A 27,378-nucleotide genomic window follows, 5' to 3' on the forward strand; every position below is an offset into this window, starting at 1 on the left:
ATGTGTGTGGGTATGTGTTGGAGGAACAGCTGTCCACAGGGCAGGGCAACAGCTGAGGATGAGGGGAGCATAGGTAGAGACAGCTGTCACCAGTCCATTACCATACTTGACACAACTGTCCATTAAAATAACACACTGGGCTTTCCCTCTTGGTGTCTCCCCTTTTGTTCCCCTGCATTAGTTCCTCTCGTGTCTTAATAAGTCTACAAGGCTTTATGCCAGGCTTTTAAATGCATGCAACAAATGTGAAAGACATCATACATGGGCAACAAAAATTCAAAAAAATAAATAAATAAAAATATCTTAAGCGATAAATAAAAGTGTACCATAAAATCTTCACCCAAAAATGGAAGCTTTTTATTACAAACTGCGCAAGGACCCACGAGCCACTTTTTTTTTTTTAATAAGCTACACAATGTTCTGTTCGGCAAAAAAAGAAAAGAAAAGAAAAGAAAAGCTTTTCAGCAATGTAATTCAAAACCACTTCAAACAGATCTTTTTAAATCCTTAAGCAGCTCAAAAGCCATAGCCTCAGTCATTTTCATTTCCATTGTTGTTCCGGGGCTTGTCATTAACATTTCAATCACTTCAAAAAATAGATGTTATACAAACAGATGCATCAGTGGGCCATAGATTCATGAGCATGAAAGCTCGAGGGAAAAGATGTGACAAGAACCTCTGCCACGTTGAGAAGCTCTGTGGGCCGTGGGACGATAAAAGATAGTGGACACAGAAAGTCAGGTACTAATTTAAGATGCGCAGGAGATGTTGTTTAACCTCAAGGCTCCTTGCACATGTTGCATCGCATGATGTCTCGGCAAGAGTTGTGCCAGCAAGAAGTACAGATTGAGAGCAGCTGGCCACAAAATCTGCTGGATATCCTCTCCTGTCTTTGTTGTACTCATTCACAAACATTTGATCAAAACTGACAAATGTTTCCATGGCACGCAACTTTTACCCTGGCTGAAAGAAGCGGAAACTCACAGACTGGTCATTTATTCCATGTTCCTGCCGGGCCACAACAACCGAGCTGCAGTTGTGGAGACTCAAAAGCTCAAAAGATTTCAGTCCGTGGTTTACCATGGATGCCATGCCCAGTATGTTACCTGCTCGTCACATTCTGATAGGATCTTTTAAGCTTTCTACGTTCTGTCAAGGCTTTCTACAGATGAAACCTGGACACTGGGCAGCTTTGGAGACCGTTTATTGTCTCACCGGGATTCACGGCAATCACGGCCATGGCTGCCGGAACACAAATAACATTTTATTGAAGGGAGAAAAAAAATCCAGATTTTCACGGGTTCCATACAGAGTGGAAAAAAAGTAACATTATACAAGTGGGATTTCAAAAAGTCAAGACGTGATGGAAAGCAATGATATTTTCGGGGGAAAATGCTTTAAACAAATCTCACCAGAGCTCAACTGCATTACCATAAAAGTGGATTTGTAACTTGAGACTTTAGGAGTTTACTGCGATTGAAGCCACAACCAACAACCCACCTTCTTTAGCCTGTGCACATGAGATCATGAGAGAATTGGGTTTTACCTGGTCTTCCAGACGGGGTGCCGGCAGCCGTTACCGCAGTCCCCGCTGAGCCAGTGCCTGCTGTGGCTGTGAGAGGTGAAGGAGAACCCACAGGCGTGGACGGGTTGGAGGGGAAACTACTGCTTGTGTGGTCAGGTGAGTAAATCTGTGAGAGCAGAAAAAAATGTGGCGTCAGATGCTGAAGAACACAATCGCATGTCGCGTCATACATTTGACAGCTGTTCACATATTCCAGCAAAGACAATTGCAGTAAATTGGTGGGGATTTTACACGCTAAGATGTCACATAGATACTGTTAGACATTATTAACATTTTTAATTCTTTATTTTATATATTAACCATGTTGAAATGTTTTATAGATGTGAAGTAGGTAAATAGTGTTGAACTCAGTATAATTTGACCTTAACCTAAGCTGGTACACCTTGTTTGGTCTAAAATTCCCTCTCAGTGTTTACGCACACACATTCTCTTCGTGGGAGCGTACTCTGCTTCCACCCACACACACACCACTGACTCTGTTCGCATCATCACTCACGGCCACTCTAGATTTTGTTTTGGGAAAAAGTACCCTGAGAGTATATTTTGTCTAAAAATGAAAACAGGTGCAGTCTGTGTACGAAAATAATATTATGTAACATATTGTGTGAGAACCAATCTGTTCTACTCATTCTTAGTAGGAGGAGAAGGGGCGTTTACTTTCAAAACTCGATTCTTTAAAAGCTGGATTCCGCACATGCGCACTCTGAAAATTCCACCTCATACGTGATGTTCAGTGTTGTTGCCAGTGACCGGAGAATTCTCTGTTTAATAAATCATCCTTGCAAGGTGTTTTTTCTTACAAGAAATCTGTCTTCAAATGTTTTGGAACACGCAAAAGAGGACAAATAATTAGCCTCTTTCAATGCAAATACCTATAAACAATAACCCCTATCATGTCATTGAGTTAACTCAAGTTAAATTAAATAAGTGACATAAGGGAGTGACATGTATCATTACATCAACTGTTGGAAAACTTTTTCCTCCTAGATTTTGTGGAGATGTTTCACTTCATTTTAATGTGTAAACTTTTAGACCAGACTTGGCGGGCAAAGTACAGCCCAGGGGTCACATCTGGCTCACCCACAGTCTTTGACCAGCCCTCACAATGACCATGAAGTCAAAGTAAAACATGAAATAAGAACATTACAATGTGCTGTGCTTTTATTTGTAACATTTTGCTTTTTATGTGCATGTACAGATGCTAGTACAAGCGAGGTAGCGAGCAAGAGCTACGGCATTTTTGTTTTTTCTCAAAAATAGCAAAAAATGACAACAGTGGTCCTAATGCTAGCAACCTTCTTATTTCCTGCAAGGTGGAGGGAGGGATAATTTGGCCTGATAGTTATAATATAATAACAGTGTCATATACTGTATCACTATACATCACTGTGAATAATACTGTACAATATCTATATATTTGGGAGACTTGACTCTTGACTAGAAACAGCTAATTTGAGTTGACAGTTGCTGCATATTTTATTTCAAAGTGTAAAAATGTCATTTTAATGACCGCTTAAAATTTTGCTAAAAATGTTTATTTTCGAATTATAATACATAACATATCTACACATGCAGTAATTTATTGAAACAAGAAAATATGCTTTTTCTAAATACATTTAAAATATGAGGTTAGCATGTTGGTTTGGTCCCTCAGCAAGTGTTCCAGTTTTTTTTTACGTGTAACATTTTTGTATCTGAGGCTCCTATTTGGGTTACACTGAGAACACTGAGTTTTACAATAATGTCAATTACAAGGAAAGGAGATTGTGTCTTCCACTCCCACGGGGATTTCATTTGTGTAAGCAAATGCTGGATTAAAGCACAATCACTTCCCCGACTTTTCCCTTTTAATCAGCGGATATTGTGCTGTAATGGAACATGTCTCAGAGAAAAGGGCGCTAGAAATGGATCCTCTCACTAATTTGCAGGAAAAAGCAGCAGATAGGCAGAGATTTCTCTGCTAAGTAATGATCAAATTGAGCTGGCAGGAAACCGTTTGACTTCTCTGGAGATGATAGAATGTCCTCATTAATAATCTCCTTATTCAATCTTGATCTTTGGGCTTTACGTTTTCAATCAACTTGGAGTATCAGGCAAGTGTAGGACGGAGCATGGAAGAAGAGGGGGAGGGTTCGACAGAATGGCTATTTAAGCTTTTCTACACTCTATGAGCTGCGTTCTTCTCTTTCCTCTACACTCTCAGACACGCAATTCAGGGGAAAACTAAGACGGATTAATAATGCGGTCATCACTGTGTCGGATACAAACAAGACTCAACACAAATCCCCAAACATGTTTCAGTTTCGCAAAAGCAAGTTGTTTATAACCGTGACTTCTGACCAAACAATATATGGCCAAGGACGCTGCATTCAAAGTGAAACACGGTTCATTTTACTGGAACAAATGAAGCCCCGCCTCTTCATCAGTCACACTCCCGCAGGCGGCGAGGCGCCAATAAGCACGGCCAATTTAAAAGGGCGGCGAACAAAAACTCTACAAAGGGCGGCCCGTGGAGTTGAGCCACAGCAGTTATAAACTCCCCAGTGCTCCCGCTCCATGCGCCCTCCCCCCCACGCTGTCCAACCGTGTCCATTTCACTCCAGCTTTGTCATGCTAATAGAATTGAGTCTACAAATATAAAAGATTTAATTTGTTATTACCATGCCTAAACTCATATTTTCCATTCAGAAAAAAAAGTGAAGCCTCTGCACGGATTTATGAAATTGCCATTGAAAAACAAATATATTGAGTAAACTACATATATGCACAAATGTTACAGAATTTTTTTTGGGGTGGAGCTTATGAAATAAAAAAATAGCATTTTGAACAAAGGCCCAATCTAGCATGAGAGAAGTGCAGAAATTGGAACAATGCATCTGAGGAGGAATTTTATACAAATTTAACATTTCCCAAATGATGAAACAAACTCCTACTAGTAATAAAGCTTTTCATCTTTAAATCACTGGATCACAAGTGGATTGAAATGTTAACACATTAGACAGTATAGCTTTGACACTAATTTAAAAACAAAACAACTCCACGATGATTTTTACATCAAGGGGAAGATTACACATCACACAAATCCATTATCATCCCATTTGATGAGATAGCTTATAAAACTAAGCTTCCAGTTAAATGTGTGACGGTTATGTGGTTGCAGCTCACCGAGGCTAAAGCCTTGCCAAGTGCGTCTCCAGTCTGTGAGCTTCCAGTGGCGTTCCCCCGATTTGCGGCAGCTTCCAGAGTACAGAGAGAGCTTTTGAGTTAGCCGAACATTCAAACAAGCCACTGTATTTGCAGTACGAGCAGAATTTGAGAACGTACCCATCACCCCATCTGCATTATTGACCGACGGGGTGTGTGTTATGGAGACAAATGGTGAAGTTGTTGTGCTGCTTCTGTGGAAGCTGGACATGGGAGGAAGACTGGCATTGATGTCCGGGGAAGCGGAGTGTGCTGGGTAGTTCTGGAAATCACAAAACACAACTTTGAAACACTGAAAGAGATCGCTATACTTTTGTAAGCGGCCTACTGGTATACTGTGCAACCCTAATAGATGTCGCGAATAATTGGGTGAGGGGATTGTCACCAGTTGATTGGCTTACCAGACGGTCGTGCGAATGTAGGCTGCTGTAGTTTCCCGACTGTGGCATGTGGGACGCAGATCCTGGAAGCATTCCTCCATAGCTGGGCTGGTTAATCCCATTGGTTGAGTTCCAAGGGTCAGATGAACTGTGGGTACCATCTAATGACAAAATACATGGATGTGCATTTGAGCCTTAACACAAAGTCGCGGAAGCCATAAACCCCTCAACATGGGATCATCCACCAAGCAGAGTTTTATTTTTCACTCTTGGGAGATGAAACACGATCCCGGTACTCAACACAGCTGAGATAATAAAAAACTAAAACAAACAACCAATTCATCTTTAATGCCTGTAAAAAGTCCTGATAATTAATGATCTTTTCATAAAACACAAAGAGGAATAAACCTTAACTTACCAAAGAAAGTGCTTGCAAACATGTTGCTGGAGGGCTTAGGAGAAGAGTAGGAGGGCGAATCTCTGTTGAAGTCCTCTGAGTTTGGAGACGGTGCGTACACCTATGAACACATCATAAATGCTATTAGGAATAAATAAAGCTATTGCATGATAAAGTGTTATGTCCATTTTTAGCTTGACAAATCAAGGTCTATTTTTCAGTCTCTTAAAGACTCAAGACTTGGGGTGCAAAGGACGAAAAAGACCCAACGCACACCACACACTTCACAGACCAAAATATTTCCGTGACACGCCATTTTATTTCCTGTGCACGACCAAGAACAAGTAAGGTGCTGAACATCCAACTTTTCACAACCAGTGTGATTAATCTCAAACTGTCAGTCACTTTTTTATGCACATGATGTTTATACAGTGGCTGAAGTCCAATCAAGTACAATGGGACTAAAGATGACGTGACTTGATTTATGAATAATCTGACGTGAGTTTTGAGATATAAGCTGTAGCTTGGTCAATTTGTTTGTGTTGAGTTGTGATAAAAACAATGTTATAATCTGTAAATGGTGGCAGCAAACTTCACAACAAGCAGCAGATAGAAAGCAGTTCTTTAAAACAAAAAACAAAAAGAGGCCAGGTGCTTGCCTCAAGCGGTTTAAGTTTCAACATAAAATGATGAGAATTATATAATCAAACCACATATACAAAACATATGCTATCTTAATGCTAACACAAAATTCAAAACTCCATGGATAGGCTAAAGAAAATAGCAACTACAGTATATTATGTCTACTCTATACAAGCCCAGGGTGGCCAGGAAACACACACCAGAATGAGTACAATGCCAATAGGCATTGAGGTATGTTTTTAAAAGTACAATACTTTAAAGTGCCAAAAACAAATCAAACATTTTTGTTGGTGTTCTTTGTGGGATTGGAACAGATTAAGATATATTTATATTTATATACACCTAAATGTTTTTAACGATTTGTCCTGCAGCTATGTAGCTAATAATGCAAATTTCTGCATCCACTTTAATGACGAGCAAGCAATCAAGCTCACGAAGCATCAAACGGCATTATTTGCATTTTAGATCAACAGTCTCTAATGGTGGTATAATGATAGTCACATACTCGCAGACTCTAAATGGTTGTGGCAAATTACCACATTCGCTGAGAGGCAGAAATTCAAATAAATGCCACAAAAACAGTCTGCTCTTCTTTAGATTCGTACCTGCAAGCGGGCGGTGGAGTCAAACAAGAGCACAATGGGCACGCTGTTGTACAGCTGAGTATGTGTGCCAAGTAGGTGGGAGCATCAAAAGAGACTTGGGGCCCAAAAACCAGTGATGTGGTTTTCTGACTTCATCCACTCCAGATGGAGGGAGAGAGGCTGACTAAAAGGGGACAGAGCACATCGAAGGGAAGAAAAGATCGAAGGTTTGGACAAATTCGCCATCCCGCGGAGAGCACTGGATGACCCTCATCATGTCACACTAATCAGAGCCAGACCTGCCAGCTATAATCCACCTGCCCATTCCCAGTATATGCACCACTCTCTGCTCACTTGTAGGGTTAATTCCTCTCTTAATGGCCTCGTATCACACCACGGACCAGATGTGTGCAGTCATACTGCATTTACTTCTCCTTCTCATGTGCCGATCTATTGTGTCCACAGCTTAAGAAACTGATTCATTCAACGAGGCAATTAAATCGAATGACTGAAGCGCTGATGGGGATGAAAACGACTGAAAAAAATGTAAGCGAGCAGATTATAGAATTATGGCACTTTTTGGCTGCAGGGTGTTTCTATTCTACCTCGTTTTCCAAGTAAGAATAGAAGTAAAGGGAACTGCGAACATTTTGTGCATTAACTAATAACTACATCAATTGGAACAAGAAACGCACAGCTATGGACCTCCAGTATTGACTTCTCAGCATATGTTTGTAGAGTACTGTAATGAGACCAATAAGAAAAAGAACCACAGCAGAGCTAAGGCACAACAGAAGGTTAAGCTAATGCTAATTGTGTTTATTTCTGAATTTATGATATGAAGGTATTAACTTTCCATTAATGATCACCTGGACAGGTGAATTGGAGGGTGTGTAAGGAAAGTTCCAGGACTGGTGTCACAAAAGACGCAATTCAAATCCAAACTACAAACTACAAGCAGGTGCTTTATCATGATGAAGCAGCCACAAATTATCCTGCCACAACTGTTGGATCGTCCGGTCCTCTCGCAGTTAGTGTTTGAAACGTATCCTTGGTTTCACCAGTCCTGCAACTATTCTGACAAACCTCATATAATTAATAAACACTAAGGCCATATGTCAGCAAAGGATAATCTTTTATAACCGTTTCAAATCTACATGCCATGACGGTTGTTTACTTGCTGCAATGGTTTTCATTTTACGGTTTGTTGTAGAATTGATGGAAAATATGCTAATTCCATACACGCAAGCACTTGCACGCAACACATGTGGACACGATATATATGCAGGACACGGGTGGACTGAGAACTCCGGCTACTTTGCTGAGTGAGCATGACTCCAGCACGTTGTTGTCGGGGTGTGTAATTAAAGTGCTCTGGTAGGGGGCGGAGCTCTCTTGGGTCCTCTGGCTTACACATGTGACTGGCGCTGATATTGGTTCCATGGAGAGCTCAGGTTAGCCCAGGCTTTTGTCCTTTGCTACTCAATGGGCAGCATATGGCACTGGGTAATGCTAATTGTCCTTTTTTTTTTACCCAAGGCTAACCGGTCATAGCATTAATAAACCATCACAAACACCGGCGGGCTATGGAGGAGCACGCCCGTCTGGGTTTCCTTTTACAAGACCATTAATTAAAAGCCATCACTCACACGGATAAGGAGACCGGCACAGACATACACCAGTCACTTCAGTGTAACTGGGGATTCATTCCTAAAACATAAACACCCCATGTAAGCAATCTGAAACATACCGGATGATCATCCATAAGCAATATTACTGTAATAAAATGTAGTGAAAAAGGAAAAAGTTTAAAATGTTGGTGAACTGGTGCCTTGAGATACAAGTAACCTGACTTAATTAATTTTATTCAATAAAAAGGGGGGGGGGGTACTCTCAGAAGGTTACTGTCAAATTAAACATAAAACAAAGAGAATTACGACTATGTTTAAGAAAACCATATAGCCTCTATACCTAAATGTTAACATGCAATAGGAAACTCCAAAGGCACATGAGCTATGCAGACAAATAACAGTACTACCGGCATATATTCTTTATCCTCTGAGAAGAAGAACTAATATCACTGCCATACGGAGCATACAAAAAATATCTCATACTGGCCCAAGGTACCACGATGAGGAGCACAATGTGCATTGAAGGAGAACATGTGACAAAAAACGCTTAATTTTTTTTTTTGTTCTTTTTAATTTATGTATATTATAGAGAGCTATTTTTATCACTTAAAATCACCCCAAAAATGTTTGTTATTTTTTGGAAGGTTGGAACCGATAAATGGCCTTTCCATTAATTTCACTGGGGAAAGAGGGTTATATGCTACCATATGTTCAGTGATATTTAAAGGTGAATTTAAGGATCTTCTCGAAAAATAGAAGCCAAACGTCCTTTTTTTTTTAAATGCGCAGAAGACCATCCTACCAGCTCTCCTGCTCGTCCGAGGAAAACACCTTCATTGCCAAAGATGGAGCGATATTTACTTTTAAGAAATTTTAATTACATTTTACAAGGAGTTTAACTAGAAACTTTACGAGATTTTTTCAAGTAAATCCCATCGGGAACGTGCAAGCTCATCTTTATCTTCATCAGTTTCGGCCTCACTTCATTCACGGATGTCTTCTTGCGGCTCTCAGCCATTTTCAAAATATGCGGTGAGATCGGTGGTGCAAAATGATAAATGGCTGAATCCGAAATTCAGCAGCTATATGCTACAAACGCACGAAGTGCGCATGCGCAGCTAGAAACGAGCACGCACAAATCGTTAGGGTAGACTGATTGACGGGATCGAGAATCAATCATTAAGATGATCCACCCGGAAGACGCAGCGGCAAAAGATCCGTGAATACGCCTTTAACTCAGGATGTATTATAATGACAGGAAGGTCACAGAAGTAATTAGCAAAATAATTTGGTAATAAGTGGAAATAAATAATTTGTGGGGTGTCCTGCTTTTGTAATGTCTGTCATTTCTTGGAATCACACCGTATCTCCAGAACATTTTTGTCTTGCACTCTTAGAGGGCTTAGTGTGCACGGCAGACAAGTTTCATCTTCCACCTGCTTCTCAGCTTAAACATTTGCGAATGATACCCCGCCAACGAGCCTAGACTTTTTCCAAGCATAAAACTGTGACACTAAAGTGTCTCAGCAAGGGCAAATTCCGTTGGCAAGATGTTTGTTATGGAAAGACAGATGATATTAAGCATATTTTAAGCAAAGCATGTTTGAACATAGTAGCAATTCATACTTGAATATAAATACTTGTTAAATTGGAAAAGGTCGGGTTTGAATGAAGATAATATACAAACACAAATAATATAACTCATGTTTTTTCCCCGTTTTTTACATGAAGCAAGATTCTCCGTGAGAACATATTCAAATACAAAAAAATAACAAACTAGTTTTCAACAAAATGAGCCATTAATAACTTCAAGCTTTTAACATGCATTTGGCTAAAGTATAGTGACAGCAGAGCAGGTGCAACATGTATGCACACTACGTTGGTTGTAAGGACTGGTTAGCCTCTGAAAATCAAAGATGCATGACAAAAAACACAACATGTCACCAATCTTTTTCTTCTCTCTTTTTTCTTTTTTTTTTGCGATAACAGTACATGCAATGGAATGAAACAACACCAAAAAAAAAAAAGTCCTGATAACTGCAAGGCTTTCACTTCAGTTGATAGGAAGCTGAGTGAGCCGCTCCATCTGTATTGGTTCCGTGCCATCAGCTCACAAGTCAATGGCCCACAGTGAATTCTCCCAGTGTTCCAGATGGTGAGCCTGCTAAGCAACTCTACATGACAACAAATTCATTTTAATCATGTTGATTCACAGAATGAGCACCACATTTCTTATTTCCTTGCAAAGGAATCCAGAGGAAAAAAAAGTATTAACAAGCGCTTTTGATCAGAGCCCCGTTTTTTCCACATGCTATTCATTTCCTCCATCGCTAACGGTAACCGAAGCCTGTTAACACTTAATATGAAAGGAGATCAAAGTCATCTGTTTGTATTGGGGACACAGGAAATGCTGTCACTGGTTCCAGGGACAATTGAATTGGAAGCTTAAGATGACCTTGACAACAGCAATTGAATTGGAATTTCAAGATGGCCCATGACAGGTGGAAATCTGCAAGGTGTTATTTGCTTAAGACAGGTTAAAAACTTAAGGATTACCTCATCGCTTCAACCATTGTTTAGAACTATGTGCCTCCCAAAGATGAGCTTTGAATTTTAAACAAATACTCAAAAGAAAGACAACCAATCGTGACCAAACGTCAGCATTCCGAGGAAGAAAAAAAAATCAAGCCTGTATGCATTTACGAAAAAGTGCTCAGAAAGTTTAAAACAAACAAATATAAAAGAGGTTATTACGAAGATGTTCAGAAATCACATTAAGCACCCTGTGGTGTCAAGAATGCCGATGTGATTAAAAGCAGATGGAAGAACAGCAAACGCTGGTGCTTGGAGCTCAATCTGCAAACAGGAAAAGTCTCAACAGGCAGACTCTTTCTCCTAATCATTCCCAGACTCCCACTTGTTATTATTTCAATCCAGTCTCAAAGCACCAGCAACCATCCAGTGAAAATAAATTGGTCCCAAAAAAACCCACAGTGTGTTTCATTCTATGGGAAAAAGTTTGACACAACTTTTTTTCCTGCTTTTTCACCTGGAATGCTGAACGACCTGCACTTGGTAGTAAGAAGCTACTACTTGCACTGTAATGTCTTATTAATTTACAGTGTCAGACAGGCAAAAAGTGCTGAGCTGTAAACCTGCATCTCACACCTGCAGTCACATGCAAACTCACACATAAGATCTGTGTCATTACATTTAAAAGAGACCGCCAACCCACAACAGACAAAAGTTGAATCTGGTAGACAAACATTCCCCAAAAAAGATTACTCACCGATTTCCCATTGTAGTAGTACATTAAAGAGTTACTTCCCATTCCAGGGACGGGATACGCACAATACATGATAGCGTTCCTAAATTTGGACGTATATTACAAATGGACGCGAGCTCTCTGGACATACATCCAAAGCGTTCAAAAGGGACTAATAATTCTTTCAGTGCTGGCCTCCACACAGCCCACTCAGAGGAAACTTATGCAAAGCAGGACGCTACCATTAAGCATGGAGCAAAGGGGGGGGGGCTGTCAGAAGGGAGTGGCGCATGTGGTACGTCCCTCTTTAAGCCGCTGAGTGCTGAGGCAAAGAGGAAAAGGGACGAGGGGGAAGGGAAGCAACGAAGAGGTGGGTATAAAAAAAGATAAAGGGAAGTGGGTGGGACAGAAAACAAATGTGTGAGCCGATTTAGAGCGGGGGGGGGGGGGGGGGGGAGAGATGTTTAATTCCAAGCATAAAAAATGATGATTTTCTGCAGTAGCACCTCAACAAACTGGAACTAAAATATTTTCATTCTTCACCGGATTTCATACATACTGTATGAGTAATTTAAATGAGAGCAAAGGAGCCAGATTTTTTTTTCCCACACGTTTAAATCCGGAGGGTTTTTTTTTCCTTCTGGTGATTGGACCCACTCATTTGGCAACACATTGCACCCATGTGCCCACAGACAGCTCTCAAAACAGTCATTAAATAGTGTCAACGCGGAAGCAAAAACAGCATCAGCATCCAAAAGAGAATACGGACTGAATGTATATTATTTATAGGGCAAGATGTAAAATATGAGAGTGGTAGTGTTGGCCAAATAGAAAGCTTTACTTCAGAAGCGTGTGTAAATACTGTGAAGCATGCAACAGCTGCAAAAGGGGGGCCGTCTCGTGACGTTGCTGCAGGGAAATTATGCTTCGTTTTGTAAAACCCCCAGGGCGGGCGGAGGGGGGTTCAGAAACGGGGAGCGCTGGAGGGGAAAGCAAAAACATCAACAGCCATTTTATTACGCTTTACTGTCATTCCAAGCCACACAGTTTCCCATTTATCATCCACCTTTATCGAGTGGGAGGAGGAAGGGCAAAGGGGAGTAAGAAGAAAGGAGAGGATTGATACGATATTCCATTGAAAAGCCCAGGCTGACTGGAGCCTTTCATGACTACCACTCAAAAGCTTCCCGGACAAAACACAGGCCTGCAAACTCATTTACGACAATATTGTTATAGAAAGATTAAAGCGTTCAAGTCCCTCGAAAAACTCGGTCTTTATTATGCTTTGCCTTTGGTAGTGTTATTATTTATCCCCCTTTCTTCTGCCGAACTCTTTTAAAGTCTTCCAAAACACTGGCTCTACATTCGGCAACCGCTTTATATCTGGAGCCGTTTCAAGTCCATGCTTTAAGGAAGAAATGGCTGTGATAGAAGTGTTTGAAGGGGGACTAAAACCCAGTCCAGACCCAGCTCTGTGTCGTGAGTGAGGAAACATAAAAGGACAGAGGAAATGGGTATTCGTTTGAGGAGAGCGCGCCGACTGTCTCACGTCACCGCAACACCAACATAGAAGGTCAGCATGTCTACGCATCTCAAGTGAGGGCAGTTTTATGACATGTTTTGAATCGCGGCAGAAAAGTGACAAGAGTGAGAGAAAAAAAACGGTCCAAATTCTTAGAGGAGATGAAGGGCCCGCTCCGCCCACCTGTTCACGCAGCCCTCTCTAAAAGACGCGCGAGTCACCGCGACGTGCTTTTCTTGGAATTTGTTTGGCGGTTGCAAAAACAATGAGCAAATCCACATGCTGAGATCATCTCACTCTCAGCGATGGATTTGGAGATGATGTCACCAGACGGCAAGATTGTTTCCTGTAAGAAGCTCTGGTTCTAATTAGGGAGGGCTTACTTAGGGGATCGGGGGGGCACTTGGGGATATAAACCCCCATCTTTCGCCCCCCAAAAATGTATGTATGTTTAGGTTTCCTCCCATTGTACTGCCATATCCAATAGTTGCATAAATTCTACAGGCGCACATATGGAGATAATCAAAAAATAGTAAATTATTTGTGCGTTATATTTCGTTTCAACAGTAATACAATGAGTAATGGAAAAGTATCAAAATTATGTATCAAACCAAATGTTTATGCCTATCTTCTGACTGACTAGAAATCAATGATATTTAGCAAACGAAAAAGGCTTGGCAAATAAACATATGCAAATTGTTGTGACGTATTACCAGGGTCCGACATTAAGCATTTTTGAGTGGTGGTCCTGAGCCAAGTTGTAATGGCCCTGTGAAAACCTGTACTGGCCCCCTTAGATTTATCAGATAATATGATAAATTTCAAAGATTATTTCATAATTGGCATCTTTACACTGTGTTATTTAAACCTTTTAGAAAAATATTATTAGTTGCATGTAATGTTTTTAAGCAGTATGAAATCCCATTGAATATTTAAAATTTGACATCACAACCACAAATACTGAAAAACTTCTAGATTCGAATGGCTTGTTTTTTTAGGTACATGACGGTGCGTCACAGTGCCTTCAATTTCACTATACAATATTTCAGCTTGTTTTTTTCTTTGCGTTCAAATGTTTTTAAATCTTTTGCTTGTAAATATTGAAATGTGTAATATAAATAACGTAGCCTTGCCCTGCTTTGCCGTACTGGCCCAGGGCCATTTTTTAGGAGGGAGCTCATCTTTTTTGACTTAATATGTAGCATTACGATTTGCCTTGGCTGCCATACCAAAAGTCTAGCTATAGGTTGATTAAATGGTGAGTAAATGAGGCAAAGTGTAGGAGTTGAACAGAGAGGTCAGTGCATTGTCTTTACCACTGCGCAATGACGATTATAGCTTTAAGTCAATTAATCGGCAATCACGTACTTTGGCATTCACAAAACTTATACTTGCTCACTTGCAAGACTTGCAACAATTATCTGGTGATTGTGTTGTGTCTGCCAGACTTCCTGTCAAACTGCATTTTGGAGGTTGGAGGAAGGCTGTCCTTGATTGACTTTATTTCTCTAATCACTCAGTGATGTGAATCTATTTTTAAGTCATGAATAACAGCATGCGTTTTCATTACAATGCACATGCAACGCTCTCTGATTAACTTCAGAGCTTCAAAACATTGAAGGATATTGAATGGGCATCATCTGTTTATACTGTATTAAACAGTACAGACTCAGACATTGTGAATATTGAGCCACTCAGGCTGGGCTTTCAATGGAATATCAAAACAATTTTCTCCTTTTTCCTCCTCTTCTTTGACCTCCCTCCTCCCTCACAATAAAGGTGGATACATGGGGAGGCTACTGTATGTGGCTTGCAATGACAGCAAAACATAGCAAAATGGCTGTTGATATTTTACTTCCCCAATCTATTGATAGTTTCTGTGGCCTCCAGTGTTTACAAAATGAAGCATTTTAGTGGGAAAGTGGTAAAATTGAAGTTCAGTCAACACTACAATCCGTTGACAAAAATGCTGAATTAAGTTCTAACATGGACAAAAATGTCATGAATTTTCATTTTTGGTCCAAGTTGAGATCTTAAGTACAGTACTGTTAAAAAAGTACAAATGTGAAAATGTCCTAAAATAGTGATCTATAAAATAGTGAACTATCAAGCGTGAAGGAGCGAAAGACAAAATGAGAACAATTGTGAAACGCGAGTGGAGTGCGGATTAGTTTCAGCGGAATTAATAATCATCCTAATTCAATATTCAGTTCTGGCTGCATCAGCAAGGTCACAGCAACATTGGGCTCCCGGAAAAAGACAAGAGTCAAGGAGAAGGAGTAGCGAAGCTTATTAAAGAAAAGACCCAGTGGACCCCAACAGCTTTTAGGAAAATCACCACCTTTTCCAGTCTGATGGACCACTCATATGTACAAGCTCATACTGTGCACTTGTTTTATACTCAAGATTGATATGGACCTTTCTTTTACTATATTGGATTCAAGTAAGTTTTATATGCCACAGTTGCCTTTATCACAACATGAGTTTAAATTCATATTGATTTGATCATGTAATGAAACAGAGTTTTGCATCTTGACATTGTGTCCTAATGTCCTCATTAGGGTCGTGGGTGAGCTGGAGCCTATCAAAGCTGACTTTGGGCGAGAGGCAGAGGTACTGTGGACTGGTCGCCTGCCAATATATATAATATAAACTTTTCTAAATTCACACTCAGTCTGACACATATAGGCAATTTAGAGTCTTCAGTGAATCAAATAAGCAATTATTTGCAATATGGGATGAAGCTTTGGAGAAAACTCGGCTGCACAGAAAGTACTGGAATACAGTTGTGTAATGTAAATAAAAAGTGCTTAACCAGCATCCCGGAATGGATAATGTTCAATAGGCAAGGGATGGTTACTGGTTTCAAGGTATACCGCAATTTTAAATAGTCACAACTTCAAAACTGCAAAAACGGTTCATTTTGGACTCCATTATCTCCCGTGTCAGTACTTTACAGGAGCAACACTCACCACTTTTCGACCAATTTATGGCAACATTAACGCTGTTCTGAGGTGAATGTCTGCAACCAGCTATAAGAGTTAACGTGTCTTCACTTGAAAAAAATTTTTATTATAGACTTTCTACAGAGGCAGAAGAAGGTTTGAAACATAATACCATATTTTTCTGACTAAGTCACACCTGTAAAAAAATAAAAAATAAAAAATAAAAAATAAAAATAAATAAATAAATAATAATTAAGAAGAAAAAAAACTATAAGTCGATGGAATGTATTCAATGGAACAATCAATGAGATAATCGATTCTAAAATGATTCATAAGTGACAGCCCTTAACTCAAACGTATAAATGACCTCACACTGTTAATTTTCCTAATCTGGCCTTTCAACAACACCTTCCATATACCCTTGAAACCTCAACCGAGTTTTGAACATCAGCCAACATATGCGCTTCATAAGCTTTACATGTCATAGCAAGCAGGCTTTGAGGATTTTTGAATAACACGCTCCACCTTTGCGACTGTGGTTCAGCCTGCCCGTTCTCGAGCTTGCCAGCAATCTGAAATCAAGGTTTGCATTAATGTCGTAAAGTCACGCAAGGCCGGCATTAATAATTTGCAACAGGCCATCTTGTGTGAAACGACTTAAATCGGTGCATTATTTTCAGACTCTTTGTCCTTTTAACTCCTTGTTTTCCTCACAGATGAATGAGGGTCAGGCCTCTGGCTTGTTTGCCTGTTCCATTATCTCCCGTCTTTAATGTATTGTAAGTGGTACATTTCAGCAACCCAAACAAAGTCAAACAAGAAGCACATGATCCCAGAGGCGGCTGCGACTGTTCAGCATCATTCCGGTCAAACCAGCAGTGTCTAATCTGCGATCTGATGAAGCCATCCCAGGGGAGCGTGCTAACTGGGGTCAGGGCAAAGCCTGGAACACTGTCAGCTACACGGGCCAATTTTACAATTTCATCACCAGGAGACACCTTACATAACCACATTTCATGACCTTGACATTTTAGAAGAGCATGCAAAATGCGCATCATCATGTTTTAAACTAAACCTAATATCGCCACATCTTAAAAATTGGATGTTTGAACTACACTCTGAATTTTAAACTAATCCTAATATGGCCAAATTGATATTGTGATTCACTCAAGGGAGTTCTCCACAATATCAATCTGGGACTACTCCACGGTGATTTGCTTGAGAAAGGCGGGACATTCTATACAATACTTCAAGCTGATTGGACGATGCGGCATCTTGTACACGTTTGTTTTGACCAATCACGGCCACGGATGAAAATATTGTCTTCGTTCTAGTTGTAAGGGGGGGGGGGGGGGAAGCACGAACATCTTTACCAGTTAAAAATGCATGAAGCGCCTCTCGCTGTTCAACATTCAACAAGGAAACGGTAAGTAATTCTGAAAGAGCAGAATTAATTGCAGCGTCCATTCGTCCATGTTGGTGTTTGATTGTTTCCCCTGCATATCATGCATCAAACACAATATCGCTCTGTGATTGGTGGTTCGGATCGGCGGAAATCATCGGGCTCGGTACAAGATGTATTCTCGGGAGTTTGTGAAGTCACAAATACCGCGAGAATTAATCTTGCAGAGCAAGGTTAAATATGGCCTACAGTTTAAAAAAAAAATAAAAGAAGATTTTTTTTATTAGTACTATAGTACTTTATTAGTTAAATCAATAAATAATTTGAAGTATTAAATCCCTTTTTAGCAGAACAGGCTTACTCAAATGTATTTAACCTAAATATTTTCACTTGTTATTGTCTAAAAAATAAAAACATCCAGACTTTCAATCTTGAAACAGACAGTTCAAGAGTTAAAAAGTTTGTTCTCAAGCTATTTTAAACACTTTAAATTGGTTAACGTTGCGTAAAAATAACAGACTAATGACATCATCAAATCGAGCTCTGCAGAAGTACGATAATAATACTGATCATTTGAATCAAGTGTGTTGGAGGGGGGAAACATCTACAACATGCAGGAGAGGGGCCCTCGGGGACCAGAGTTGGTGACCCATACCATAAGGGGTTAATGTCACAAGGTAGTTTCAGATCAAGGGAGAAAAAAGGGGGCAAAGCATGCTGAAGAAAGCATCTAACATTTTCATCTAAGGCAGAAATGTGTCATTTTCTCTGCTTAACATGTACGTGACATTGCTTTAAAGATGCATGTTATCTAACCAAAAGCTTGATCATATCCTGGCCTACCATGTGTGAATAAAAGAAAGGGAACTGAACAGCTTTCTAAGGAATGGAAACACCATGTTGTTGCAACAGTACAATATTTTGATCTCTAGTCTTTACACTGTTGAGCAATGATGGATGAGGAGGAAAAGTGTTTTCAATGTCGTGCCCCAAACTGCACTGCGAGGAACATTTCGGGATCATCAGAGCCAAGAGCAGACCTCCTTTTATACAGCTCGCATAGTTCAGATCTCTTCCAAACAAGGGTGTCTGAGTGATCTGTCAAAAGCAAACGTCAATCTTTTTTGTCATCCCCACTCAGGGTTCTCACTTGCAAAAGTCCCTGAGGGGATCTGAATCTCAGCCCACCACTTTCTCTCTTTTCTCTCATAGCCTCACCAACACTGAAGCTGTGGAGAAGTGTCACATCAAGCCTCTGCGCCTCTGACAGGGAATTGTAGGGGGGGAAATGGTATTTACACAAACAAACTGTCATGCACACACATCCGCATTATCTCTTTGCAGCTTCCCATAAATATCCTCCAAGATGCAACTTTCTCCCCCACGAGCGACAAGAATCTCTCCTCGGTGCTTCCTGTCACACAGGTGCCCACGCAGCTGCCCATCAGCATCCCCCAGCAAAGCAGACTGTCTGCTCAATGACAACGACCTTCAGTCTCAGCACTGGCTTTATACAGTCCAATAAAGCACAAAAGCAATGACAGTGCAACCGCCAAACTTTTGTGACCAGAGATGGGGAGAGCAACTAAAATCACACATTAGTAAGTGTACTATTATTTTATAATAAAACAAACAGTATGACTTAAGTAAAAGTAAAAAAAAAAAATCATTCAAATAATTACTTGAATTTGAGTGGGCACTTAAAAAAAAGATACTCCACTACTAACTGGTAAGCAACTTCTGATTCAATATTTTTTTCTAAAATGAGCACAAATGTCATACTGACTAAAATATCAACTAGGAAGGTGCAACTTCAGACATTTCCCAACATCACTTAAATTAAAACAATAATAATTAAAATTTCTATCAAATTAAAGAAAGAAATGGTCTGAAATTTACTTTCTTTAATGGATGGATGTTTACACTTGTGAAACAGCAGAATAGGTTTACCTGGCAATGTATTAAAAGTTCAAAGTGAAATTCTTGCAGGATGAAATGTGGGCAAGTTTAGGCAGACAGATGATAGCCATTTTTTTTCTAGTCTGGGCCATAAGTGTTCTGCGTCTGATGACAGCAAGTCGGCATGTTGTTTTCACCGTCTTTTTCTTTTCTTTTTTAAACAAATGATTCATTTTGAACATTTTGTGTGGTAATGCAACTTACTGCTTGGCTCCGCTTTGATTGGTAAAAGGGAGTAAAACGTGGCTAGTGGTTAGGCTAGACTGGCAAAACATTTGTCATGTCAGCCATTGTGGCAAAAAGTCACACTGACGAACCAAAACAAATAGATTGCATAAGCAAGCAAGCAGCTATTTCAATCATTCCAGGTTCTATAGACACCATCACACTTCTTCTTTCCCGTTGGCGCACAAAAACACGTCATGTAAAAACAAGGCATACCTGAGTTGCTTATCCGTCACACACTGTTACATTTAATCACCCATTCATTATTCAGAGTAATGGAGTCAAAACAGCCTGATAGCAGCACGCATAACTGCTTCCTAAAATAAGGGCTAATTCCCAAAAATGCAGCAAGCGGACTACAGGGGGGAAAGTACAGTATGTGTGTGTCAAACAGAGGAGTGTGTCTGTATACAGTATAAGATGAAAAAGACCCATGAACATTTGACTGTTTGCAATCACCAGCTGTCCTGTCCAGATAGCCTTCACATCCTGATGCATGGCGTTGTCGAACCCTAAATGGCGGCAAGGATGTGCTCCGGTAAATATTTTGATTCAGGCCCATCAAGAAGTGTACACAAACATCATGCTTGGACCTGCAACTTCCATTGCCCGTCTGATCTCAAACGGCATTTATTTTTAGAGCCAAGAGTCCAAAGACAAGCGAGCAGGAAAGAGTGGGATTTCAGAAATAAATAAATAAGAATATTCCCAGGAGTAGACCGAAATGATAGGAAGCACTGTGCTGTACGTGTGTGTATTTTTTTTTTTTAATCAGGCATCTATTCAGGTCTCTGGTGAGGCTTTCGCGCTTGCTTACACCAGCAAAACCTTTCAGCGGCATCTGCAGCTGCATTCATGCTTTACAGGTACGCCGCAGGCTCTTCGCACAGCTGCCTCTGGCTTCAGGTGCACTTTTGCTTCAGTAGTCCTCAGCGCTGCCACCATTCGCTACCTCCTGTGTCGTTGACGGCAGCACAAACACAGACCCGGGCCGATAATCATCTAATTGCTCTACAAGTACCCTTTTACACCTTCTCGCCGCCTTACCTTTGCTGTGCTTCCTGTTAAGTCTGTGCACATGCAGGTATTTTTAAAATCAAAATTTTCCGCATTCCGGGTTTAAAATAAATCTCTTACTTTTCTGAATTCAGCCCGAAGCTTCATGTATTTCGTCCGGCCCTGCTCGGACATCTACTGGAAAATCCCTCAGTAGCCATCCTTTATGCGATGAGCTGAAACACTTTGCCTGCCATTGTAGACTGCGCCATCAAGATGCACCTTTGCGCATCCTGGCCAGTTTATAAGCTATTGCTGTGTGCTCACATTCAATTGTTAAATCGAGACTGAAATGATGAAGCGAATAACTTGAATAATTTGATTACAAAATATATTGGAAGAAAAATCTGCCACAAGGTTTACAGTAATCATTTAATACGGTTACTGCAGAATAACGCATCATTCTGCGTAGAAATAAATCAGTACAATGGGCATAAAAGACAGCATACGCTAAAAAATGACATCTGCAACTAATAAATTTGTTTTGTATACTGTAGAGCTTTTCTAAATATGCAAATGAACTATTTCCAATCAAACAAGTAACATAACATATTTTTTCCAAGCAAAAAGGGTTTCCTCTATTTTATGCTCTGTGTTAAGGTCCCAATCACATGACATGAATGATTCCCAAGTAACTGCTTTAAAAATATTCATCTTATATGACAGGTTTGCTTCTTCCTACAAATAAAGAGATGGGATTTGCCTGCCATTCAGTGCAGGGGCTGATATTTTCGGGTGGGTTACACAGTCTGGACCGCCCAAAAATATTGTAAAATCCTCAATTATTTGCTTTATAGAAAGCTGTACAGTTTGCTCTAAAAAAGAAAAAAACACTGTAATATATAAACAATATGCAATTCTTCATTCACTGATGTTTGTTGTGCTTGACTAAAAATTAAGTAAAAATAAAAATTAAAAAAAACTAACCGTTCATTTTTTCTCTATACGGCCCTCAAAGGAAAAAGTCTGGACACCACTGCTATACAAGAAGTGGTGCCTATATGTTTTCTTTTAATTTATAAGAGGTCTGAAGCCTTTTATTGAACATTTCCATCCCTTTTTTTTCTTCAAATGGGATCAAAGACTAACTGGGATAATCCCGGCAAGCTCCAGGCTTTATCGCCTGAGCGGCGCTGAGTGACAAGAAGAAGCTGTATTTTATTCCATGCTCTGTCACTGTTTCTCCCTATCTGCCATTGTACTGCTTGATTGTACTCTTATGAGTCACACAAGCGCACCTGCACCCATGTGTTAAGTAGTGACAAATAAAAGCCCGCCGTCCATTTACACAACAAAGAGATGTAACCCGCGAGGCAAGCGTTCTTTGCCTGCCCCCCTCCCCTCCTCTTCTGTCTGACAAGACCTCAGATATATCACTTACTTAAGAGGAAGAAGGCAGCACGCGCTCTTGCCGCTGCCACAGACGCCTTCTCTCCCTCATGCTCTGACAAACTTCTTTTCAAATACAAATCCAGAAACAAAACACGTGTCAGCCTTTTATGTTCTGAAGGCTCTGCTCAACATTTGATCTTTGAGTAACGGCGGTGGAGGTGACGATTATCAAAGCACTGAACAGTAAAGCCGGTCTCAGAATCCCTTACCAAAACAAGAAATATTGTTTAATAATGATAGGGGAAAAGTTGGATTTCAGCAAACCAGTTGCTTCTTGTTAAGAATAACGAGCAGTCCCGAATCAGTTAAAGGAATTCAAGCAAGGACTTAAATATAAAAAAACCAACGAATTTTAGCAATTCACTAAGGTTTTACAAAAGAACATCTGACTTAGTGATTTATGCATATTAATGAACTCCAAACAGCCCCACCCCCCTCCCCCTCCAAGTGAACGCAAGCTGAGCTCCACACTTCTCTGCATCCTAATGGTTTTTGCTCCGCTGGGATCATTACCAGCAGAATTTTCAGATATTCTGTGCTATTAATCTCTGTCTGTCCTCCTGTTCAGCGACGTAATGACTAATTAAACATCAAAAGAGCAGAGCTGGAGATCCGCTCTGACAGCCTCTCTTTCTCCCCGGAGAGCCTGTGAGGAGGCTGGACTGTGACAGGGCACCGCTGAAAATCAATCACCCCCAGTGCAAACGTGCTACACACACGCAAGCACACACATCTACACAAACGTGCTCTGAGCATCATGCAATACTGCGTTTTACAACAAATACAAGACGCCACAAATTTGTGAGTTCAGAGAAACAGGAGTTCTAAGCAACAAATCCCATTTCAGCGACTGTGGGGAAGATGTCAAGAGTTCTCTTTGTGCACAGGCCTTGACAGGTTGGCCTACTGAGTAGCACAGATCTACCTGTGTGTTTGTGTTTGTGTGTGTGTGTGCGATGAAGTGAGCTCACTGTGAAATCTATTTATATGAGAGGTAGATGATCTTCCACTCACAGATGAAGGCAGGCCAGGAGGGACCTTGCGAACCTTTTTTGTTTGTAGAGGATCTGTGGAAAGAGATGAAAGCGCATTTAATCAGTCACAAACAATAGGCAGTATGAACGTGCTCCTAACAAAACACTTCACCAACAATACAAAAACAACTCCAGATAGAGGACAAGAAAATAAGCTCTTTGGTTCACTTTAGTAAAGATGTGGGTTTGATACATGATATTGAGTAGTGTTCATAATTATCTGGTAATATCAATATCTCATTTCATTTTTAATGACTAACTTTTGAAAGGAAGCTAAACTATAACTTTAGAAATAATATCAATTAGATAATAAAATTTCCAGGATATGCCTTTATTGCAGTATATTGTTTCAAGATGTAAACCATTAAAAAAAAAAAAAAAATATATATATATATATATATATATATATATATATATATATATATATTTGTGGCATTTACACATCAAAGTATTGATATTTGATTCAATAGAGGAAAATTGGCATTCATTAAAATCTTTGACTCTAGTGGTACTAACCAATGGGTGCAGGATCCTGTAAGGGACGTCGTCTGGGATTGGCTGGATTGGAGTAAAACGGAGCCGATGACTTTGCCGATGTCGTCCCTGAACTAGGACTTGTTACACCCACGTCTTGGCGTTGGGACGGCTGCAAGGGGAAAATAAGTGGGAACAAAAGTTTTCATTTTCAGTGTTTACCTCCCAAAAGCTAATTTCACATTGTACCAATTCAGGAACTGCTTTCCATACAAAAAAAGAGGAACATTTCCAACAATGCCCGAAAAGGAGAGGAAGTAGAAAATCTTATTGAATCGCAACCCCTATTCTCATCAGTATTTTTTCCAACATTCTTTTCTGGAGCTTCGTTTGAGTATCTGCCAATACCGACTTGTATTAAATAAAGTCTAAAAAGAAAACTGTTGTTGTTTTCCAAATTAAATTACAGTACTTTCAAACAACAGACATTACCCCCGTCTCGAGATGCCAGCTTTGCTTTTATGCTAACCACTGGTTTCTGCAGTCAAACTGTTGTTGTAACAGTCATCATTCACTGCCTTTATTTTGGTTGTCACCATAGCTCCTCTTTTCTTTTGTCAATCAACTTGCCCCATAATGAGAGGGAACATGTGGTGACGGTGATCTACTTTTTTTGGTTCACATACAGAAGGTTCTATACAACCAGGATTAATCGGTTGCAGCTTGATTAAATGACGAGTAGATTTACTTAATCCCAGAGATCCTGTATATGCGCATTTATTCTTCAAACTTGAAATGTTAGTATAATATATAATCTAGTATAAAACTATTGATGTTACATTTGGCAATATCTATGCATCTAAGGATTATTTTTGGCAAATTAAGAAATACCAATAGCAATCACCTGATAATTACGTGACTGGTTGCAATTTCCAAACACATGTTCAGATTAGAACAACTCTAAACATATATTATTATCGTATATTTAGTGCCAGTGACATGCAGTATTTTTCTGACCCCTACAACCTTAGCAAACAGGTTTAAGAGGCCAATGTGGATCTCGGTCCAATTAGCGTAATCAGCAATGGACCGCCTTACGATGGCGAGTACAACAAGCTATGTTTAGTCGTTGGCTTGCCAACTAGGACACGTGCCTCTGGGAATCCCCTTTGCAGGCTGACGTTTGACACAGTGACATATTTGACCTTTCTAGTGGATAAACTCTGTTAGTTAAACACAGCTTTGATTTTGTTATATGAGAACTAAAGAAGTGGAAATAATTCAATTAAAAACTTTTTATATAGGTTAGGCATTAGTATGCTGCATATACCTAATTTATAAGTAATTAAACATACAGTAGTTCCCTGCACGGAAAATGTAGGTCATCAAAACTATTGGACGTGGTGACAAAAATGTAATCCAAAAGGAACAAACTGGCTCTGTAAAATGACAAGCTGTCACAGATGTCACATCACTGACCCATTTGTGCTCTTGGCTTTGTTCAATGATATTGAACCATTGCCTCGACACAGTCTGCTCTCACTCTCTCAGAGAAAATGACGAAAGAAGACTCCAAGACTAAATAAAGTCCATGCAATACATTCCATTAAGTCTGATATATACATAACTTTGAGCTAAATGGATCTGTTTACGAATATAAGTGATAGTTGTTAACAAATTAATGTGTTAGTGGAAGGAAGTGAGATGCGCCTGAGACTGACAGGCAGAGGCGAATGAACACGACAATGTGAATCAATCCACTGCAGGATTTCTTTTGAAGCATGAGAAGTCATTAGCCATGTCAGGCAAGGTTTAAGTAGCCATGAGGCAAGTCGATCAATTGATCTAATTCAATTATTTGGGTTAAAAGTAGTGTTGTTCCGATACCGTTCTTTTGGCCAATTATACCGATTCCGATACCCAGCTTTGCAGTATCGGCCGATGCCGATATCATACAGATACCTAAGTTGTTTTTTCAACATGAAAAAGCTGTCCTGCCATTGATTCAGAGCATTCAAGGGCCAATAGGATATCTTAGCTCGGCATGCAGTGAACATGTCACACATCAGTGAATGTCGTGCATGAGCAAGACACAAGATGCTGCATCCAAAGTCCTATATTAGCGTCAGAATTAATGGTATCGGCATGTTACTTGTTAGTACTCACCAATACCGATACCACTGTTTTAATGCAGTATCGGGGCCTTTGCCGATACCAGTATCGGTATCGGGACAACACTAGTTAAAAGGTTGGCAAAACACCATCTGAATTGTTAAGAAGTGCAAAGTAGGCTAAAATTCAATCAGGCCCTAGTCCATAAGATACATATATTCAAATAAAAATAAGGAAAAATTAAAATAAAGGTGCCCTAACTAAAATATAGAACTCACCTGACAGCCGGCTGCTCCAGCATCCCTTCCAAAGCCATGAAATGAAGCTCTCTCTGTTTTTGCTGAAAAAGAGGGTTGATTGTTATGTTCTGTGGCACAATTGTGACATAAACATGGTTATAAACTGATCAAATGCATAATGAACAGGAGAAGTCAATCAATAAAAGACACATTAGCACTGAAGCATAGTTGAGTCGGTCAAAGCATAAAGGAACTGCAGCAGTTAAAGGATAGATGGCGATGCAAATCCATGGTCTATGATTATTACATTTATCAATGCCCACGATTCTACTATGCAAATACGGCATACAGAACAAGATATGAGGACCACCCAATACACAATGGAGCAATTAAAATAAGATAATTTTTTTAGTTGAAAATGTTAGGTCACATTAATTGTGGAAAATGTTTTGAAATGAGTTATCTTGGGGGGTGGGGGGTTATCCGCAAAAACTGTTATTTGAACAGGGGTGTGTAAACTATTTATAGCCACTGTACATACATGCCAGCTACTTTTGAGCGACGACATTTTGAGTTTGTTTTTACTGAATTTATTACTGATTATTGCATCCTATAGGTGTGACATAGCCCTCAGAGGATGCATCACATGTAGCTTTAAGGGGAGGAATAAAACAAACGCACACATAAGCACATTAATCATACACATGACAATATCTAAACTCAGCAAGTTTTAGTCCCTTGGAAAAACAAAACACACAAACAAAGCTACGTGAGCTCCTAGGTGAGGAAGATGAATAACTTTAATGGTGTCGCCGTCATATATAAATATTTGCCAGAAGTCCAAATATTACAAGCACAGTGTCTAAATTCTGTTTACTTTACAGTACAGGTGATTACTTTGGTGAGCTAACAACTTGCATTGCACTGATGTTTTGTTGCACAATGATGGATCTGAACAGAACATTGCATCACAAGCACAGGTGAGCAGAGGCTAATGCATCATCTGAGCAGTTCCACAGGGAAAAGTTACAATGTGCAGACTGGACTACATCTCTGAACACTATGAGAGCTGAGTATATCAGGGAAGATGGTTTATCTCGCAAAGCCGCTTCTCTTGTAACAACAATACGATACATTTCCAAGCCATCACTCTGGAAAAAGGATTAAGTTGTCGGATACCACCACCTTGCACTATCGCTGGAGGAAGATGAAATATCTCCTTTCACTGAACTTTTATTTCATTATATCCTCTCGGCAAATATCTGAGGATTCTTTAGGTGGATTCAACATCATTCCACAAAGGTTGAAAACTGGTCAAGTTTAGAGTAAA

The 27,378-nt window shown here is 39.9% G+C and overlaps 1 protein-coding gene across 4 annotated transcripts in view; it reads right to left on the reverse strand.

The window, feature by feature from the left end:
- tcf12 (transcription factor 12) overlaps positions 1-27,378 on the reverse strand; it is a 66,575-nt gene that overhangs the window by 13,599 nt on the left and 25,598 nt on the right. For 2 of the 4 annotated variants that reach the window (XM_077564084.1, XM_077564085.1), the window contains exons 6-13: positions 26,088-26,149; positions 23,740-23,869; positions 23,204-23,256; positions 5,588-5,687; positions 5,191-5,330; positions 4,910-5,051; positions 4,751-4,821; positions 1,547-1,691 (exon numbers count right to left, since the gene is read on the reverse strand). In XM_077564084.1, coding sequence (XP_077420210.1) covers positions 1,547-1,691; positions 4,751-4,821; positions 4,910-5,051; positions 5,191-5,330; positions 5,588-5,687; positions 23,204-23,256; positions 23,740-23,869; positions 26,088-26,149 — 843 coding nt within the window. Of the gene's footprint in view, positions 1-1,546; positions 1,692-4,750; positions 4,822-4,909; positions 5,052-5,190; positions 5,331-5,587; positions 5,688-11,712; positions 12,018-23,203; positions 23,257-23,739; positions 23,870-26,087; positions 26,150-27,378 lie in introns of those variants that run through there. The other 2 variants (XM_077564086.1, XM_077564087.1) reach the window with 2 other exon arrangements.

This window comes from Vanacampus margaritifer, chromosome 4 (assembly GCF_051991255.1).
Source record: "Vanacampus margaritifer isolate UIUO_Vmar chromosome 4, RoL_Vmar_1.0, whole genome shotgun sequence".
In the NCBI taxonomy this organism is placed as follows: Eukaryota; Metazoa; Chordata; class Actinopteri; order Syngnathiformes; family Syngnathidae; genus Vanacampus; species Vanacampus margaritifer.